A 21,762-nucleotide genomic window follows, 5' to 3' on the forward strand; every position below is an offset into this window, starting at 1 on the left:
CTAGCAGGGTAGCTAAAGCAAACTGACAGCTATTAGGAGAATAGCTGGGTAGTAGCAGGATAGAATCAGGCTAGATTTATCTGGGCTACTGAAGAATCTCTGGCAGAGACACAGTCCTGTTGGGATTCTTGTTTTGTTTTGGAGGGAGAGAAGAAACTCTTTTGTAACAAAGATAGAACCATTCTTGTAACCATCATGCTTTTAAGACACAACTTTCTGTAACAGACAAGATACTGAAACATTTGTACCCATTCTAAATAATAAACTTGGTTGATTATTGTTCATCAAAACCTGACTCAAGTGTGCCTCAAAGTTTGAAGATCACAAAAGCATACTTTCAAAGTAAATAAGCCTTTTAAAATTTGGGTAACCCTTGACAATTGTTGGTTGCTCTTAGTATTAATGGCAGCATTGATTAGTGATCTGAATAGATTTTTATTATAATTTGGTGGCAGCAAGTGAGATCTGATTTAAACAGGATCCTTTATAAGCATCTTAAAGAACTGGGCATGTTTAGCCTGCAGAAGAGAAGGTTGAGAGAGCCATGTATAAAAAGGCATTTTCTGCTGCCCTGGAAACTAGGACTTGGAGCAATGAGTTCAAATTACAGGAGAAGAGAGTCTATCTGAACATGAGGAAGAACTTCCTGACTGCAAGAGCTGTTCAGCAGAGGAACTTTCTGCCTCAGAGTGTGGTGGAGGCTCCTTCTTTGGAAGCTTTTAAACAGAGGCTGGATGGCCATCTGTTTGGGGTACTTCAGTTGTGCTTTTCCTGCATGGCAGGGAGTTGCACTATATGGCCCATGTGGTGTTTTCCAACTGTGTTATTCTATGATTCTAAGTTTTGTGTGACTTGCACAGAATGGACACACAAATTGTTTGGTGCTACTTCCTCAAAGATGTCCTCAAAGTCTGGCACTTTGGCAATAGCATCCGATGGGGTGGCCCAGGGCACATGAAAATGCAGTTTCGACATTTGTAGCATAGAATAGCACAAATGGTTGAGTTCAGCAGAACAATACAAGCAACGGGAAAGATATCTGCTATTGTCAAAATTGAAACCATCTGAATTCTTGTTTTTAACCAACAGAAATGCTTCTAGAGTTGAGCTGGTCCTTCACACAGCACCAAGAACATCTTTTCTCGAACCCTTTCCATATCCTTGGCTTCTCCAAACCCTTTCCAGATCTATCAATTACACTATTCCTGGCCGGTCCGAACTCTGGCAAGCCTATTTTTTACAGCTAAGCTTCTGGTTTTATTGTTGTTTATTCATTCAGTCGCTTCCAACTTTTCATGACCTCATGGACCAGCCCACGCCAGACCTCCCTGTCAGCTGTCGCCACCCCCAGCTCCTTCAAGGTCAAGCCAGTCACTTCAAGGATACCATCCATCCATCTTGCCTTTGGTTGGCCCCTCTTCCTTTTTCCTTCCATTTTCCTCCAACATCATTGTCTTCTCCAAGCTTTCCTGTCTTCTCATTATGTGGCCAAAGTACTTCATTTTTGCCTCTAATATCCTTCCCTCCAGTTAGCAACTGGGCATTATTTCCTGGAGTATGGACTGGTTTTATCTCCTTGTGAGATCTCTCTCTCTCTCTCTCTCTCTCTCTCTCTCTCTCTAACAATACTCCATAAGTGATGATTAGCTGGCTCAACCCAGGTTTTCCCAGCTTATTGTTTTACAGTTGGCAATGTGTGGTGCATAAGAGCTGATCATTACTTTAAATGTAATATAGGGGGTTTTAGAAAATAAGCATGAATGGAAGATAATGGTATATTAGAAACTCTGCCCCCAGAACAGAGGGACCTCCGGTGTTTTATCATTTGCAGAGCTAACTACCATAATCAGGAAGGCTGCTGACCAGATGTCCGATTCAGTTGTAACGTTGGCTTGCAATGTTTCCTGTAACATTTAAAGCCACCCGGACTTTAGCTGACGGCCATAAATATGTTTCCAGATTTTCCACCTTAATTGTTGTTTGAACAGCTGAACTATGTAATCCATTCTGCATAAGGAAATGATTGTGATGATAGAAGATAATTATGTTAGTACCTTAAAAGTTTGGTCGGCTGATTAAAAAGGTCTCTAGCAAATTCTTGCAGTCAGCTCCTAGTAACACATGTCTTCCTTCAAACAAAATGAAACAACCTTGTATTTGTTTGATGCCAGAATTCCAAAAAACGATAACTGTCACACTCAAGTATACACATATCTATAATTTTTAGGAGACCAAAGGACCAGAAGCCTCCTACGCCCCTGATCTCATCTCCACAGTGGATGCATTTGGCGGTTGTAGCATGTGGCGACCGGCTGGAAGAAACTCTCATCATGCTGAAGTCAGCAGTTCTGTTCAGCAACAGGAAGATCAAATTTCACATCTTTGCAGAGAACTCCCTGAAGCCTGAATTTGAAAGGAAAGTGAGTCTCCTTTAGCAATTTATTTTGGGGGGTGGGATGGGGGGTCTGCTAAGAACAGGAAGTCCAACTGCGCGTAGATCTTTGATTGTAAAGCTTTAGATTCACTTGGAAAGGCTTGGAGTGCCATATGTTAATGAGTTGATAAACACTTTCTAGAAGCAGGTCCTGGCTAAAGCTCAACTTTAGAAAGGGATTTGCCTTGATTTGTTTGTCTTTGCAACAATAGCCTTGCTACAAAAGTTTCCTTTTTGGAGAACTAATCTCTTATTTTCTTCCTTGTGCTTTACAGTTGCAAGAATGGCCTCCCTCATTCACAAAGAAGTTTGAATATCATGTCTATCCAATCTCCTTTTCTGTTGGAAATGCTCAGGAATGGAAAAAATTATTCAAGCCATGTGCTGCCCAGCGTCTCTTTCTTCCGGTAAGGTGATTGGATCCCCCTAAATATAAGTAGTCTGATCAGATTGAAATGGGTTTAGAAAATTAGTCATGTTAAATGCCTAAATACGGTAATACTAAAGATGGCCATTGCTGATGTAATCTTCCTGACTTTATACGACTTGGCTAGTTTCTGTTTCTTGGCTTTCTGTAACGTTTGGCTTCGATGAGGTCCAAGACCCTGTGCTATTATATTAGATACATGTGTTTTGGGAGGCTTCCTCTTTGAGAATTGGCTCCTTTCCCTCTTTAATTTGGACAAGACAGTTTGCTAGCCTTGTGTGTGTTTCAAGACCAAAAGAAAGAGAGAGGGGATAAGGAGGTGTTCTGTCGCCACTGGGTCCGAACAAAATGTCTTTATTCTATAGAACGCACACTTTAAACCCAGTGGGAAGCCGGGGTGCCCGAAGAGAGATTGTTAGAGACTTCCAAAAGTAATGGGCTTTAGAGTCTTTAAAAGTACAACAAAGTCTTTATTAAGGAACAAATCTTCAAACAAAACTTCACGGCTTTACTATTCAAGTCTTTAAGAGACTGGCACTAACTTGGTTTGACTGTACTAACTCATAAGGAAGAACTCTTTATAATCCCTCCCAGGCCGTCCATCACCTAGGCCTCGCTGGTCTGGGTAATACTGCCGATCCCCAAATGCGTCTGGAAACCGAGTAACCTACCAGACGAAGCTAGAAGATGTTTAGCTGGAATTCTGTGGTTCTGCAGTGATGTCCTGTGGAAACTTCAGGGCTGTTTTCCCCTCTGGTGCTGTGAGGCTGAGAGGCTGTGAGCTCTCAGCCAGAGCCTTTGGGACCTTTTCCTTCTGTTTCCCTGGAACTGGATGGTCAGTGGATGACCCCTGGATGGTCGCTGGATGGACCCCGGATGGCTGTTTCTATTTCCCCGGAAGGTTTTGAGGAATGAAGCCTTTCCTACGGGACTAGCCGATCTGCGTCCTATAGACTGGCTTCCTTGTGTGACTGACTGAAAAATGGCCCCTTCCCTCCAAACTCAAGAAGGGGCGGGACCAGGGAACCTAACTATAATTGGCAGGTGGCTTACCCTATGATTGCAGCCTATAACAGGAAGCCACCCTGCCGCAAAATCCCAACCCTGGGATTGCAAACAAACATTAAACACAGCAAATAAATCTGTAGCTCCTGGAACAGCTGTTCCAGAACACTCCTGGCCTAGATTTCTCAATGATGAGAAATCTACACTATAACAATGACAAATCAGATTTGGCAATAAACAATTACCCATTCAGTAACAACACCATATCACAAATTGGTCTGTGTAACACAGAAACATTGCCATTTTGGCACACTCTTAGTTTCACCTTCCTTACCAATCCATCCGGACTTGGCAAGGTCTCTGTAACTTTGGCCAAAGGCCACATGAAACGAGGTACGGAGTCTTTGAGCAAAACAATGTTCCCAACTTGGAGGTTGGGCTTGGAGTCTTTCCACTTCCTGCGACTCTGGAGTTGAGCCAAGTACTCTGCCTTCCAGCGTCTCCAAAACTGGTTGGCAAGAGTTTGAGTTTGCTTCCAGAGTACTTTGTAAGACCCTTCGGGGACAGGGTACATAATTTCCTGCCATTCAGAAGTCTTTTGAGTCAAAATGGACGCAGGAGTGAGAAGCTGTGGAGTATCAGAGTCTGTGGTGATGGGCACCAATAGGCGACTATTTACAATTGCTGTCACTTCCGCCATCAAAGTAACCAAAACATCATGGGTCAAATTCTTATACTTTAAAAACATAGCATTCAAAATCTTTCCATACAAACCAATCATACGTTCCCACACACCCTCCATGTGAGACGCATGAGGTACATTAAACGACTATGAAACCTTTTCTGTACTCAAATACCTATTGACACTGAGTCCTATCTGGGGACACTTTTAACTTAGGAATGGTGGCATCAGATGGAGCAGACTCGGCCCCGGCCATAACAAAACCTAAAGTGCAAGAACTAGAGCCCTTTTGTCTGGCATAAGCCACAGCTGCAATAGCTTTTTCCGAGGTGTCGCAAAAGACACGGAGTTCGGTGTGCAAGCTCTGTGAAGGGCTCCTGGCCGTGAATTGGCATGGGGTACTCAGCTGGTGTAAATCTTGAGCCTGACCGATTTGCTGTTTGGTCTTGGGATCGCGCTGTATCTTGCATCTCAAAGACTGCAGTCTCTTTTCTGCTACCTGTCTGTTGGGAGGCAGGGTAGGCCGGTCTGCTTTGAAGGGCAAAGGGGCGATCCAATTCCCTTCCTTGCTGAGAGTGACCTCGGAGTTCATGACGTTCAGGAAAGCTTGCTCATCTCGGGAGAGCGCTGTGTTCTCATCATCCCGGGACACGTCGAAGATGGAAGAGAACTCAAATGAAACTCCTTGGCAGCAAACCGAAATGTGGCTGAGGCAACTCTGCATGAGGGTGACTCTGCCACAATTGAGGGTGTTGGGCTGATCTGGACACAGAGAAGACGGAGGATGCATTCTGTCGACACATACAGGTCCCTGTATGGTCCATCCTAATGGAGTCTTCTGTGCCAAAGGTGCACCAGGAGGACCTCTCTTCTCAGCTTGGATGCTCATCAAGCTGGGGCAGTTGGATCCAATGAGCAGGACTATGTCAATGCCCGGCTCAAAGGGTGGAATGAGGTCCTGTAGTCCTTTCAGGTGAGGATGCGCTTGCATCATCTCTCTGGTAGCAATCTGGTCCTTATTGCGTGGGATGGACGCACACTCAATAAGGTCAAGCAACTGAAAACGAATGTCTTTGCCACATGGCGAAATGATAAATCCAGATGCAACGCAGCCCTGTCTTTGTTGTTTGCCTGTACAAGTAGAAATACAATAGTCAATAGTCTTTGTCTGCCCCTTAAAGATTTTGAAGAAGTCAGGGGTGACCAGGGAACCGTCGCTTTGGTTGTCAAGGGCCACGTACATTTTCTTCTTCATCCAAGGCTTGCTGGCAGGAAAAACCTCTGCCAAACAAATGGGGTGGCAAATCCTAGTCCTTTTTGGGCTGCCGCACAGCTGTGTGCAGGCCACAGAGGTTGCCTCAGTGCTCGATGAAGGTCCAGCTGAATCTCCTGGGGAAGCTTTGGGGGAGCGTGGACTTGTGGCTCCACTCTTGACCTTGGAGGGCACAAAATCCTTGTCATGCATGGCTGAGCAATGCTTTTCGGATTGGCACACCTCGCACTTCACCTTTTCTTCGCATGACTTTGACTGGTGGGGAGTTGAAGTGAAGTTCTTCTGAAATTTAGAAGGTCCATTCCAGGGGACACCTGCGGCCTCAGGAATGGGCGAAACCCTGATTTCTGGGCTGGGCTTTGGTGCCTGAGTTGGCGGCTGTGGGCTCCTGGCCCTGAATTGCTCGACCAGCCTTGGCGTGATGTCGCTGTCCGCATGCACCAGGTTGCCGTCTTGGAAACCAACGTGGGCTGGCAGAAGAGGTGTGGTTGGAGGCGTTGGCAAACGGTTGACATTTTCTTGAGACAGTTCTCCTTGCAGTGCCTTTGCCAAGATGTTGGCACGGACCTTCTTCTGTGCTGCCTCCTGCTGGATGCGCGACAACTTTAGCTTCGCCTCTAACTCGGCTTGTAACTTCTTTTGCTTCGCCTCTAATTCTAGTTGAGCCCGCTCGAAGTTCAGGCCCAAATCTGCCGCTGCTGCCTCAGCTTCCACCTCAAGAATTTTTTCTTGCAGTTTGAGACGCCTTGTTTCCATCTTGTAAAGGGCCACCATAGATGAGGAGCTGCTTCTGGAGACAGACGATCCTGACGCGGAGCCATGTCTGCTGCTATGCCTCCTGCTGGTGTGGCTGTGCTTGCTTTGGCTAGAAGCACCTCCCTGACTGCTCTGCACACTTAAAGCCTTTGGGGAACCTGAGATGCCAGCCATGACAGCAAATTGCCCACACAGTATAGAAATGCAATCACAATAACAAATAATATCAGTATATCAATATGAAAATGCAATATGCAGCAAATAACAGTAAATAGAGCAATGCAATATATCAATGCAATTATGCACACACAAATGGCTTATCACTTTGAAGCAATGCAATAATGACAAGTAAAGCAAGCAATTCAATCAATACAGTTGCAAACACACTCAAAACCTTATCACTTTACTGGCAGAATAGACACAGCATACACAGTTATTCAAATGAACATCAAACCCTTGCTGAAAGGCTGTAAAAAGCCAAAGGCGATTGCAAAAAACCCTTTCCAGAAATCTGAAAGGCAAAGCAGAATCAAAAGAGCGGGAAAGCTTGCTTCTGCTGGAAACTGTAGCAGGGCCTAGCAGACCTTGCTATGTAGATACTTTAGAAAGGACTGGAAGAATGTTGCAATTCCATGCAGACCTGCTGTGCAAAAGCTGGAGGAGAAATGTAGCAACTTGCAAACTGAGTAGATCTTCAAAATGGTGGGAAGAGAGCTGAAGCAAAGAAGGAGGCTGCCAGCCCCTCCCCTCTGGTCTTCCAAAATGGCCGAAAATGAAGAAGCACGAACAGATGGGCTCCTCTTCAAGATGGCCGAAACTCCTCAGACACACACAGATGGATGGATCCAGGTAATGAAGACTTAAAATGGCTCTGTGCAGGCTCCCTGTTCTATACTGTACTGTAGCATTTTAAAGTCCTTTTTCTTTTAATCCCGGGTGACAAAGGTCACCAGCATCATTCCTCAATGTTCTGTCGCCACTGGGTCCGAACAAAATGTCTTTATTCTATAGAACGCACACTTTAAACCCAGTGGGAAGCCGGGGTGCCCGAAGAGAGATTGTTAGAGACTTCCAAAAGTAATGGGCTTTAGAGTCTTTAAAAAGTCTTTATTAAGGAACAAATCTTCAAACAAAACTTCACGGCTTTACTATTCAAGTCTTTAAGAGACTGGCACTAACTTGGTTTGACTGTACTAACTCATAAGGAAGAACTCTTTATAATCCCTCCCAGGCCGTCCATCACCTAGGCCTCGCTGGTCTGGGTAATACTGCCGATCCCCAAATGCGTCTGGAAACCGAGTAACCTACCAGACGAAGCTAGAAGATGTTTAGCTGGAATTCTGTGGTTCTGCAGTGATGTCCTGTGGAAACTTCAGGGCTGTTTTCCCCTCTGGTGCTGTGAGGCTGAGAGGCTGTGAGCTCTCAGCCAGAGCCTTTGGGACCTTTTCCTTCTGTTTCCCTGGAACTGGATGGTCAGTGGATGACCCCTGGATGGTCGCTGGATGGACCCCGGATGGCTGTTTCTATTTCCCCGGAAGGTTTTGAGGAATGAAGCCTTTCCTACGGGACTAGCCGATCTGCGTCCTATAGACTGGCTTCCTTGTGTGACTGACTGAAAAATGGCCCCTTCCCTCCAAACTCAAGAAGGGGCGGGACCAGGGAACCTAACTATAATTGGCAGGTGGCTTACCCTATGATTGCAGCCTATAACAGGAAGCCACCCTGCCGCAAAATCCCAACCCTGGGATTGCAAACAAACATTAAACACAGCAAATAAATCTGTAGCTCCTGGAACAGCTGTTCCAGAACAGGAGGAGTCGCAATCTTTTAGATATTTGGGGGTTTTTTTGCCCAGATATTTTACCATCCTGTGGGAGGCTTCTCTCATATCCCCGCATGAGAAGCTGGAGCTGATAGACGGCAGCTCACCCTGCTCCCTGGATTTGAACCACTGACCTTTCAGCACAAGGGTTTAACCCATTGCACCACTAGGGGCTCTGTGTTATACAGCAGCCTTAGCTTCCTGAAAGGAGGTAAACATATGTTCTTCTGCTTCCAGCATCCTTTACCATGGACTAGCCAGTCCAGGGATATGCAGGCTTGGAACACAGCAACTTTTGGGGGCTGCATGATTCTCACATTCTTTTAGCTAAACATGATAATATAATATTCTTTAAATGATTTAGCACATACAGAATAACAGCTTCTGGCACCATGTTGTTTTATTTTGGAATTCCTTGGATAACTTTTTCAAAAGATTATTTAACACATTTCTTTAACCTTCTTTTTAGTTAGGAGTACCTTGGTGTCATCTTAGATCGAACACTAACATGAACACAAATCACAAAGTAGCTGCACACAGTAACATCCTGCAGAAACTTACTGGCAGCACATGGAGTGCATACCCAAAATTAATAAGAATATCAGCCCTGACCTTGTCTTACTCAACTGCTGAGTATATCTGCCCTGTTTGGCATAAGTTTGCCCACGCAAAGCAGGTGAATATAACATTGAACAAAACATGAATAATAATCACAGGATGTCTTAAACCTACAACCTGTTGATAAACTCGACAAGTTAGCTGGCCTTGCCCCCCGATGTGCTATGGGAAGTTGCTGCTAACTGTGAGAGAAAGAAGGTTGAACACTGTGAAAGCCATTCACTGCATGGCTATCAGCATCCTCCCAGTAAACTCAAATCAAGGAAAAGCTTTATGAGAGCTACCACTCCTCTTGGCCTCCCCCCAGCAACAACAAGAGTATCCCTCTGGGCAGCTAAACCAGGAAATCTCAATTGGATGCCCCCCCCCCCCCCCGAGGGTCTTCCTCTAGGGGCAAACCAAGAATGGGCATCTTGGAAGTCCCTGAACAGACTCAGAAGTGGAGTGGGCAGATCAAAAGACAATCTGACAAAATGGCACTACCTAAAAGAATCCCACACCTTGTGTGAGTGTGGAGCAGAACAGACAACTGTATGCTTGTCCACTATGCCCTGCCTCATGTACAGAGGAAGAATTGTTGGAGGCTACAGACAATGCGAATGCTGTTGCCCGTTTTTAGTCAAAAGATATTTAGCCACTTGTGCTCCTTCTATTTTTATAAGTTTTATAGTAATTTATGCAATGCTTTTGATATGAAATAAATAAAAGTTAGGAGGTTTCCCAGTGAGCGTTATATACATTCAGTAAAACAAGACAGCACCTTCCTGCAAGTTTACAGTCTCAAACATGACACTGAAAGAAAATATGATAAGAATGAATTTGTTTTTATTTGTTAATTAAAATACATTTATATCACACCCTGAATCAGTGAATTTTAGGGTATTGTACAACGAAACAAGATTAGAATGAGGAGAATTTTAAAAGGCTGAAAACATAGTGAAGCATTTAACACTTAAAATGTGGCAATTCAAAACTACTTACAACAATTTAAAACAATTGAATGCATAACACATGTGCAAATTGGAAAAAATCAATTAGGGATTAAAGTAAAACCAGAATCATTCTTTACGTTAAATGGTAGCTCTTATACTGGCCAACAGGAATGGAAAGAGTTCCAGAAAAGGAGTCCAATGGAGATGTATTTTCAACAAACTTGAAAGAGTGGGCCTGCATCCCATGCACATCTGTTCCATCTTAGATAAATTCGCCCAGAGAAACAACACATAGATGAGAGGGAATCTTCTCATTTATGTCATTTACCAGAGCCTTGAGTTACATTAGATGTCTGAGTGTTTCCAGCTTTATGGATTGAAGATTGGATTATCTTTCCTCTTTGATGCTGTGAAGCAAGGGAAGTTAAGCCTGTTGAACATCACACCTCTGGTAAAAGAGCCCACCTTTTGATCAAATCTTGGAAACCCATATTACAGGACTATATGTGTTCCAACAGAGCTACAGGCTTCTTAAATCCCCCTTGGTCAAATTTGGTTAGCTGGATATAGAAATTAACTAATAATACTGAAAACTTTCTCCTTAAATACAAATGCCTAAAGTGAAGTGCAATACTTATCCAACAATACTCAGCTAGATTCAGAGTTTGGTTCATGCTGTATGATGATAGAAAAAGCTGGTACTGAAAGTAGTAGTTTGTGCCTTCATGTCTCCTGTCGATTTATGGAGATACCATAAAATTCATAGGGTTTGCTGGGGCTATCAATACTGAAGTGGTGATTTGTCATTGGCATTGAATGTGTCACAGTAAATAACAGTACTTATCTCATTGGTAATACCCTAGATTCCAGTGCAGCCTGTGTGTGCATGCACATATTGGAAAAACTGAAAATAACTGCAAAGACCGTCCAAGTGGTGATCAGCACACTGGGTGCAGTGCCTAAAGACCTTGATCTGCACTTAAAAACAATTGCTGCAGACAAAAATACCATCTGTCAGCACCAAAAGGCCACCCTACTCGGATCTGCACACATTATTCACCGATACATCACACAGTCCTAGACACTTGGAGATGTCCGACGTGTGATTGAATACAAAAGCTAGCATAGTGATATTGTTTTCTATATAATACTCTTGTTGTATATCTAATAAAAATGATGATAATGATGACAATTTTTTTTATAATAATTACAAAATCTTAAAAATATATAATTGCACTGTAAAAAATCCAAAAATATGTAGCAAAAGTGTCACCATTTTCCTAAGAAGTGTAACACATTTTTTCTTAATTGGAGGTTTTCTAACATATGTAAAACACATCTGGATGGAATGGCAACCTATGCCACCACTAGTGCCATATGGCTAATCCTAAAAGCTGCAGGTAATAAATAGAAATGCCACTCTATGCCCCTGGAAAATAGGCTGTATTTGAAGTATTTATACAGTACAGAGTATCTGTCTATAAGAAGTGTGGTCTTGTTTATGTTAAACCCAATCTGTGTTTTCATCATTTTGGAGAGTAAGATTGTGACCACATAATGTCCCGTGCTTGGATATATTCTATTAAATTTGAGATTCAGATGTTGAGACCTTGAGGCTAGTCAAAGGACAAATCAATTTAGACGGTCAGGCAGGAATATGTTCTCTTGAATATGTCCCATGAGGGCATTTTTAATGTGGTAAATGTAACCATATATCTTAATACATGCTAGTTTTGTAGCCCGTTTCAAAGTGTACGTGGTTTTCTGATTATATTTGTATCCCTTCCTTCTTACAAGGCCCCTAGGTGGGATACAGTTGCAGGGATGCAGAAAAAGTAAGAAATATGCTCAAAAGCCATTTAGTGACATTTATGGTGTTTCAACCTGGGTTTCTCATCCAAAACTCCAACTTGCTATCCTAGCTGTGTAATATGAAAATAATCTGGGAAAGAAGACAGACATGCATGATAATAATAAAGTTGAAAAGGAAATAGGTGTTCTACTACTTTTGAAGAAATATTGAGATTTATTATACTGACTTTTAAAAAATAATGTGAAATTGTGAGTGGATATGTATGAAGCCGATGGCCACAAGAGGGCATAAGCTGAATAAAAATAGCACGACTCTCCCTTTTGCTATACAGACATTGAAATAAGTAGGAAATTCATAGACTCAGAATTGGAAGAGACCACGGTGGCATCCAATTCAACGCCTTAATTGACGATAGAGCTTATTGCAGTTTTGTCCCAACATCTCAAAAGTTGACAGGACTGAAGGAGAGCTACCATTCAGACATAGGAGTTCTTCCTGAACAGGCAGGTCTCAGGTTTAGGAGAAGAGATGGAAAGGACTTGTGCCTGAGATCTTGAAGGCCCAATTACAATTGGAGAAAAGAGCACAAAGGCCTGAATTGGTCTAACTGCATCATCATTTATTTATTTACTTACTTACAGTATTTCTGTCCCGCCTTTCTCAGCCCAAAGGCGACTCAAGGCAGCGTACAATTTGGCAGTAATTTGATGCCACAATATACACAAATACCAATTAAAAACATTTAACATAACATAGTAAAACTCCATATAAAAGCATTAAAACTATAATCATCTATGTCTTCCAGTTAAACTCATTTTCCATTAGCATCGTTTAAGTCGTTCCATGTTTGCTCTTTCATAGTTCCGTGTTTATCTATTATGCTGCATTTCCAAAAGCTTGTTCGAAGAGCCAGGTTTTTACTTTTTTCTGAAAAGTCAGGAGGGAGGGGGCTGATCTAATATCCCTAGGAAGGGAGTTCCACAGCCGAGGGGCCACCACTGAGAAGGCCCTGTCCCCACCAACCACACCTGCTAATAAAAACATTTTTGTCATATGCTAATAAAAACATTGTTGCTAATTCTTAGTATTGTTTCTCCATGTCTTGCTGTTGTTGTGTGCCTTCAAGATTTTTCCAGCTTATGGTGATTATATTAAGAACATATCACAGGAGCTTATGGGCAAGATTTCTTCAGTGGAGGGATGCTTTGCTCTGAAGATAAGAGAGTATCATTTGTCCAAGGTCACCCAGTAGATTTCTGTTACCAAGTTGGAATTCAAACTCTGGTCTACAGAGGTATAGCCAATGTTCAAACCACTGTTTCATGCTGGATCCTTTGCTACACCCCATTAATCATTCCCATGTATATAAATTTACTTGTATTCGGATTTTAAATTAAAAGTACCTATGTCAAAACTTTGTGGAGAATGGAATGAGAGTGGTTTGTGTTTATGTGTGGTTTGTGTTTATGTGTGCATATTTGGGGTGAAAGTTTCAAACCTTGATTGCTGCTAATGGATGTTTAAGAGTGACTGATTATCTAAGTCAGATGTTTTGGAGCCACTGGCTCTTGCATAATGCTGCCTATATTATCATTCTGAATAAGACAGACAGTACTAGATGTGTTTAGACAACTTGATTGCATTAGCAAACACACAGGGAGGAAGACATCTGCACATTCCTTAGATCACTCACTCATTGCATAAATAGCAAGATATATTTTCTTTGTCCTGAGGTCTATTGTCAACAGAACTCAGCAAGCGTGCATTGCTGCTTGTTAGCTCTGATAGATAAAATCTGTGCTTAACATGCCTTTTGAGATGCAAACTGGAGCTGAGATACTTCGAAGAGACTAGGGTCCATCCAGAGAGTACCTTTATCCCAGGAGCTCCCGCAGCAATCAGGAGGGTGGCCAGATGCCATTCTCTGTAAACCCATAGATAATTGCAACAAAAAAGTGCAAGATTTGCAGATGCAGGAATATCCCGGTTCTGAGCGGGAAATCCGCATCTTGGGCTGCCTGTATATCCCTGCACTTGCCCGTCTATCCCTGCACTCAGAAAGCATAGCATTTTTTATCTTAGTTTCTTCCCGGGTTCCAAATGTCTGCTCCTGATTGGTCAGTTCTGCCAGATGTCCTGCGGTGACCATCTTGGGAGCTGCAAAATCCCAGGTCAAAGCAGGAAGTATGGACTATGGAGTCAGACATCACAGAACCAACAGGTCTGTGTGCAGACCTGCTTGCAGATCCTGGGTTTTTTTGTTCCTAATGAAAGTACACTGTTAGGTGCCGCCTTGAGAATGGCAATGAGGCTGAAACTTTTAGTTAATGTTCTCCTTCAGAACTTCAGTTGACATTGTGGATTCTAGCCAACCAGCAAGAATCTTACTTAGTTATTAGGCCTGGGTAACAACGGAAAAATGTGTTTCTAAAATCAATTCGTTTTTTGGGGGTTTTTGCGTTTCGATATTTAAAAGAATTCCGAAATTTTCCTTTTAAAAAGTTTGATATTTACAAAATTTCGTTAATATTAACGAATCAATTCGTTAAAATGGCGGACGCGGTTGCGCAACGTGAAAATAATAGTTTTAAATAATAGTTTTAACCTCGGAGAAGGAAAGAGGGGGGAAAGAGAGAGAGAGGAGGGGTGAGATCTCTATTCTGGTTTGACAATGCTTCTCAATAATAATAATAATAATAATAATAATAATAATAATAACAAACCACTTTCTGCCTTCGTGCTTGTAAGGCACAGTCAAAGCACTACTGAAAGATGGCCATCCATTCTTAATAATAATAATAATAATAATAATAATAAATATAATAAATATAATAGTTTTAACCTGGAGAAGGAAAGAGGGGGGAAAGAGAGAGAGAGGAGGGGTGAGATCTCTATTCTGGTTTGATAATGCTTCTCAATAATAATAATAATAATAATAATAATAATAACAAACCACTTTCTGCCTTCGTGCTTGTAAGGCACAGTCAAAGCACTACTGAAAGATGGCCATCCATTCTTAATAATAATAATAATAATAATAATAATAATAATAATAATAATAAATATAATAGTTTTAACCTGGAGAAGGAAAGAGGGGGGAAAGAGAGAGAGAGGAGGGGTGAGATCTCTATTCTGGTTTGACAATGCTTCTCAATAATAATAATAATAATAATAATAATAAACCACTTTCTGCCTTCGTGCATGTAAGGCACAGTCAAAGCACTACTGAAAGATGGCCATCCATTCTTAATAATAATAATAATAATAATAATAATAATAATAATAATAAATATAATAGTTTTAACCTGGAGAAGGAAAGAGGTTAGGCAGGCAACAGGCAGGTCTCTGAGTGCTGCACTGCTGTGTCTCTTTGCCCAATGCACGCAGGCCAGAGTGAGGAACGAGGTGAGGTGACGACAGGAGGAGAGGAGAATTTGATCCACTTAAGCAGAGGCCAGGGACCCGGAAGTGGGGTAAATGCCGACCGCTTGCAACCAGGGAGAGGGGAGGGAAACAACTATAAAACTTGCACCAGACATACGGAAATAATAACGAAACAATTACAAAACAATTACGAAATAGCTTTAAAAATTCGTTTCGTTTTTTAGTTGCTCCTGAATGGTTTGTTATCGCTTCGTTATCAAGAAAAATAACGAATTATTAACGAATTACGAAATTAACGAACGAAACCGCCCAGCCCTATTAGTTATAATTAATTCTTAGGACTAGATTACCAGTAGTTGAGGAAAGACCACAGTTATAAGAAGGCCCTCTCAATATTTGAAAGTGTCTGTTACATTGTCTCTTTCCACATGATGACCTTATGTGAACAATTGATGACATAATCACTGTAAGATGAGGCACTTGCTTAATTATATGAGTTGAGCCCATATTACTTTGTTGTTGTTGTTATTGTTATTATTATTATTATTGATCTTGTTCTTCAAATTTTTACTTCTAAAACTCATTTATAGTTTCTTTTTATTTTATTAATTTTCCATTTGTTGCTTTTCTTTTGGGGGCACAATTTCAACAGCACGATATGATTACATTAAAGAAAAATAATGAACATTTCTGCGGGCATACCGCTTTTTGGTTCTTTCTTTCTCATTACCTCCCCTTGACAACTTTTTGGATGCTACAGTGTTGTTAGTTTCCTTTTTTCTTATTGAGTATGAGGTATGTACATTATACATCTTCTGATATAGAATATACTGGGCTACAGGTTATATGAAAGAATATGCCTGGGTGTTGTCTTGCTCTAATTTTTCAACTTTGGTTTTCCTGTCTCTCTTTGTGCATGTTACTATGAATACATTCTGTGTTTCCCACCCCACATCCACACTTTTCTATTCCATCTCCAAAGATGATTTTAAAAGATGTGGACTCCCTTCTGTATGTGGATACAGATGTCCTCTTCTTACGACCCATTGATGACATCTGGAGATTTCTGACAGCATTCAATTCTACACAGCTGGCTGCAATGGCACCAGAACATGAAATACCAAAGATTGGCTGGTACAGTCGCTTTGCTCGCCACCCATATTATGGAACAACTGGAGTAAATTCCGGTGTCATGCTGATGAATTTAACCCGTATAAGAAATGCCCAGTTTAAGGTAAGACGTGATTTTTTGGAAGAAATAAAAACTTCAGGATCATTTTTTGCTCCTTTCTTTTTGCATGCCCATATAGAACTTGGTCAGTCCAAATGCTTTGGTTTATTTTTATATAGCTGACCATGTATGGCTAGAACTCCCAGCCCAACCTTTGTGCTTTTGTCACTCCCCATTGCTGTGTTACTTTCAGTGTCTGTCCTTTAGTTTGGTGTTTGGGCTTTTAAGTGATCCCTTTTGTGGTGAAATGTGTTGATCAGTAGGTTCATTGTAATAAAGCATGATCGGTTGTCCTTTATCACTTATTAAAATAATAGTTTTAGAGTGATACATAAAATCAAACTGTTTTTGTTGTTGTTATCATGATTTATTTATATAGCTTTATCAAGAGTACAAGCAAAAATGTATTATATTACAATTAGGTTAAATTCCCTGAACTTTTTTCCTCATTAAGAGTTCCCCAAACCTTTTAAGATCTTATCAATTCCCATTTTCCTAATCTGTCTCTCACCAGCCTAACTCATTCTCAGAGAATCCTTTAGCTTGTGGCCTTTGCCCCTCATAGGCCTCCCTTCACAACTTGAGCTGTGTGATAGTCTGGTTCTACCCAGGCTTACCCAGCCTCTAACTTCATACCATGAGACATTCCAAAAGTTTTGTCAAAGGCTTTCATGGCTGGAATCACTGGGTTGCTGTGAGTTTCCGGGCTGTATGGGTATGTTCCAGAAGAGGTCTATCCTGGTGTTTCACCAACATGTATGGCTGGCATCTTCAGAGGTTGTGAGGTCTGCTGGAAACTAGGCAAGTAAGGTTTACATATCTGTGGAATGTCCATGGTGGGAGAAAGAGCTCTTGTCTGTTTGAGGCAAGTTTGAATGTTGCAATTGGCCACCTTGATTAGCACTGAATGGCCCTTGCATTGAATGGCCAGCCAGCATTGAATTGCCAGTGGCTATTGAAGGTGGCCAATTGCACCACTCACACTTGCCTCAAACAGACAAAAGTTCTTTCTCCCACCACGGAGATTCCACAGATATATAATCTTTACTTGCCTAGTTTCCAGCAGACCTTACCACCTCTGAAGGTGCCTGCCATACATGTTGGTGAAACGTCAGGAGAGACTGGCCATACAGCCCGAAAAACTCACAGCAACATAATTCAGAAAGTGCTCTTCTAATAAATGTATATTTTTTACTGAGATGAATAAATTTTCTAATAGGACTTAGAACATTATAGATAAGTTGACAATGAATGACCGTGCTTTGGGGTGAAAGATTTGTCATTTTAGGTTTCAAGTGCTGCTACAAGTGAGAATATGGTTTGTGTAACTTTGTGGTCATGATGGATTTTTGCAGACCTGAGAAAGAAGAGGAACTACTCCTCAGACAGTATTTCTGCTAATTCTTGTCCCACCCCCCAAAATGCTTCAAATGTAAACATTGTACTAAGATATATATGGCAGTGGTTCCTATTGCTACATTTTTTCCTGTTGTGATTTAAACTATTTATAATAAATTAAGTACATTTTAAAAATTTCATTTCAGAACAGTATGATACCAACAGGCCTGACATGGGAGGAAATGTTATACCCTTTATACCAAAAGTACAAAAACTACATTACTTGGGGAGACCAGGACTTGCTCAATATTATTTTTTCCTTTAACCCAGGTACATGCTGCATTAACTGTATTTGTATATATTACAGACTTTTGTGCATATATAGATTCAAAATGTCATTTGAATGTGTGAAAGTCGTCTGTAGATTTTTCTTTCTCTTTTGAATCTACTGTTTGAATTGCTAGCACTGAAGATGAGAACAGATTCAACATTTTAAGTGTTTGCCCCCTCAAATTGTTCTCCATGGCCATAGCTGTGTGGGGAGCACTTAGTTGCTATGTTACGGGAAGCCACAGACAGAAAAGTGGGAAACAGCCTCTCTTTCTGTGTGGCTAGAGCAGGCATGGATAAACTTTGGGCAAACTTTGTCCCTCTAGGTGTTTTGGACTTCAACTCCCACAATTCTCACAGCTATTAGGAATTATGGGACTTGAAGTCCAAAACACCTGGAGGGCCCAAGTTTGCCTATGCCTGGGCTAGAGCCAAGAACCAAACAGTCTGACCCACCAAGTCAGCTTAGACATAGTTTGTTTATCTAAGCCATGCTTTTAGGGGAATGGCATTTTTTAATATTAAAGTTTCTGTGCTATGAAATTTTTATGCTCCTGGATGTAGCTGTGCCAGAAGAAAGCAAGGGTGAAAATGTATTGGCCTTTAGGTGTGTTCATGGAGCATTAGATTATGGTCCAGTATTGAATCTAAACAATTTGTCTGCATTCTTGTAAGTCTCCTATTCCTCCTGTCTCTAAATTAGCTAAATTGCATAAGCAGAAAAATGATAATAATTAATGTATGTCTGTCTCAGCTGTAGTTTTTGCATGGCAGTATTCAGATATAGATGTTCAGATGTAGATTTGTTGCTATATGTTAAGACTCCCTCCCCCTCCATTTTCCATCTGTTCTCCAAATGCGTTTTCCAGAATGTCTCTACCTGTTTCCTTGCCAATGGAACTATCGGCCAGACCACTGTATGTATGGTAGTAACTGTAAAGGAGCAGAGGAGGAAGGCATTTCCATTCTCCATGGGAACAGGGGTGTCTACCATGATGATAAACAGCCTACTTTCAAAGCACTCTTTGAAGTCATACGTGATGTAAGTTTTTGTTTATTTCTTTTCAAGCTGTTGTGCTCTACTGCTAAAGTGATACAGTGGCAAGGAAGGCCTTAGAATACATTGAAGAAATGTCACTTTACCTCTAAAGCTGTAGAGCAGGAAGGCAGCCCACTGGGGAGTGTTGAAAGAAAATCACTCAAGTCCAATTAAAGACAGTGATACAGTGGGGAAACTTGTGTCCTAAATACCCTAAATTTATTTATTTACAGTATTTATTTTCCACCCTTCTCACCCCACAGGGGACTCCGGGCAGATTACAATGCACACATACATGGAAAACATTTAATGCCATTTAGACATACAACATATATAGACAGACACAGAGCCAATTTAACATTCCAGCTTTCTGGCTTCATGAGGGTATGCTTGATTCTGGCTACAGGGGGGAGCTGCTGCTTCACTGTCCACTTGTGACTCTGAGTCCTTGATGGAATACTTCCACATCCCTACGTGCACGTTGCTGGAAGGTTTTATGGTGTTGTAAATTAGTTAAATTAGCCTCCCCGCATAAAGTGGTACCTAGACTTCCTACTTGATAGATGCAACTGTCTTTCAGGATGCACAGTTCGACAGCAATGGTCAGGAGCTCACTCTGACCCAGCCTGGCTTCGAACTTATGACCTCTTGGTCAGTAGTGATTTAATGCAGCTGGCTAATAACTAGCTGCGCCACAGCCCGGTCCATGGACAAAGCAGGCATGGAAAAACTTCAGCCTACCAGCTATTAGGAATTGTGAGAGTTGAAGTCCAAAACACCTGGAGGGCTGAAGTTTGCCTATGTTTGCCATAAAGGCACCAAGTCCCATCTGGTCTTGGAAGCTAAGCAGAGCCAGTTTTGTTTAGTACTCGAATGGGATACTGCCCAGGTGTACCTGGCGCTGTAGTCACCAGAAGAAGGATCAGGTAAACCCATTCCTGAGTATTCCTTGCCTAAGAAAACCCTATGAAATTCTTGGGATTGGCATAAATTGGTAGGCAACTTGAAGACACATACACAGGTTGTGCAAAAGCAACAACAGTGTTTCCGCAAATAGCTAAATAAAGATAAGAGTAAGAGTTAGGTAAGAGTATAGAGGTGGTCCTGGTAAGCCATCTCAAACTAATCCCCTGTGTGGCCAAGTTATAGCATGAACGATAGCTGCATTCACAGGGCAAAAATCTGAAATGTGAAAGACAGCATTACAATCTCAGTAGCTTAGTGTATAAGCTGTGCACTTCTCGGAAGAATGAGCGACTAATGTGAAGATGCAGCTAGACTGGAAAGAGGAAATCATGCTGGAAATAAATATGTCTGAGGGAAAGACCATAATTCAGTGAAAGAGGGTGTTTTTTTTTTAAAAAAGGAATGCAATGAAAAATGTAACACATCTTTTCTGTCTTTTTCATTTTTAGTTTTCCTTTGAAGACAATCTCTTCCAATCAATGTACTACCCACTCCAGACTAAATTCCTTGATACTGTGCACACTTTATGTGGGCGAATTCCACAGGTGTTTTTGAAACAAATTGAGAGGACTATGAAGAAAGTGTATGAAAGTCGAGTGATTGTCAACATTGGGGCCAACTTCAGGTTGTAATTGTGGATTTTGATGTGATTTTCATAGTTTTATGCAACCTGCTTGAAGCATCTGAATTAACTGGATTATGATTTTTAAAGATACAATCTTATACATCTACTTCTGAGTAGACAGGTATAGGGTTGCATTGAGGCAGACAGTTGTCACTTAAAACTGTCAAGGTGTTCTTAAGGTTTAGTTTTAATGAGGTTGGCGATAATGAACATTGACATATCTGGAAAAAGTCTCAGAATTTCAACAGAAAACTTGGAAAATATGGACAAAGATAATATGACTTTTTTAAAAGATTGACAATTCCAAAGCCCTGATAATGGGCAACTCCAATGGAAGTAAATGACCTTTCAGCATGAAGAAAATATGATCACCATTTAATACAGTGGTGGGACCAATTCCCTCCATAAACGTTCCTACAGACCAGTGGTTATCAAGCTGTGGTCTGTGAATCACCAGTGGTCCACAAGAACAAAAAAAATGGTCCGCGGCACTGTTACTACACCTTTGCAACGAGAGCAGCTGGTCTTGTGAAACCCTCTTATAGTGCCGAGGCTTATTAAATAAGGTTTTCTTTGGGCAAGCAGAAGGCGACTACTGGATGGGATATGTTCTGTATCAAAAACTAGAGCTGATGTGGTCTATCCAATGCAATTTTCTGAATCAGCACCCCAAATAACCAAACCGAATCTAAAGTTGACCAAAAACTGATTCGTAACCCTTTTGGTAATAATGTTGGAGAATGGTCCCTGGTTAAAGTGATCCCTGGTCAAAGAAAGGTTGGGAAGCACTGCTGCAGACCATTCACTCCCCACAGGAAGCCTTCCAACAGGAAGTATGGAGCCCTTGTGCATTTTCATGTGTTTTCATGCATTGAGAGACCCTTTCTGCATGGTTTGAGAGCAAAAATTGCCTAAAAGTATTGTTGAGTTCTAAAAAAAGCAAATTGGAGGCTGGGGCAGGGGATTTGTGGGAATGGTGTGGTTTTCCGGATACAAAAGTTGGTCCATACCACTCAATTTGCTCATTCCTGATTTAGTGTATTAACAGGGCTAGTCTATAGTGTATTAACAGGGCTATTCTATACAT

The 21,762-nt window shown here is 41.5% G+C and overlaps 1 protein-coding gene across 1 annotated transcript in view; it reads left to right on the forward strand.

Moving 5' to 3' along the window:
* Nucleotides 1-21,262, forward strand: part of GXYLT2 (glucoside xylosyltransferase 2) — a 51,572-nt gene extending 30,310 nt beyond the window's left edge. The window contains exons 2-7 of the mRNA XM_060766343.2: nucleotides 2,228-2,420; nucleotides 2,710-2,841; nucleotides 16,129-16,380; nucleotides 17,922-18,045; nucleotides 18,915-19,087; nucleotides 20,500-21,262. Coding sequence (XP_060622326.2) covers nucleotides 2,228-2,420; nucleotides 2,710-2,841; nucleotides 16,129-16,380; nucleotides 17,922-18,045; nucleotides 18,915-19,087; nucleotides 20,500-20,682 — 1,057 coding nt within the window. The 3' untranslated portion in view covers nucleotides 20,683-21,262. The remainder of the gene's footprint in view (nucleotides 1-2,227; nucleotides 2,421-2,709; nucleotides 2,842-16,128; nucleotides 16,381-17,921; nucleotides 18,046-18,914; nucleotides 19,088-20,499) is intronic.
* Nucleotides 21,263-21,762: the final 500 nt, after the last annotated feature.

The sequence above is a fragment of the Anolis sagrei genome, chromosome 2 (genome assembly GCF_037176765.1).
Source record: "Anolis sagrei isolate rAnoSag1 chromosome 2, rAnoSag1.mat, whole genome shotgun sequence".
In the NCBI taxonomy this organism is placed as follows: Eukaryota; Metazoa; Chordata; class Lepidosauria; order Squamata; family Dactyloidae; genus Anolis; species Anolis sagrei.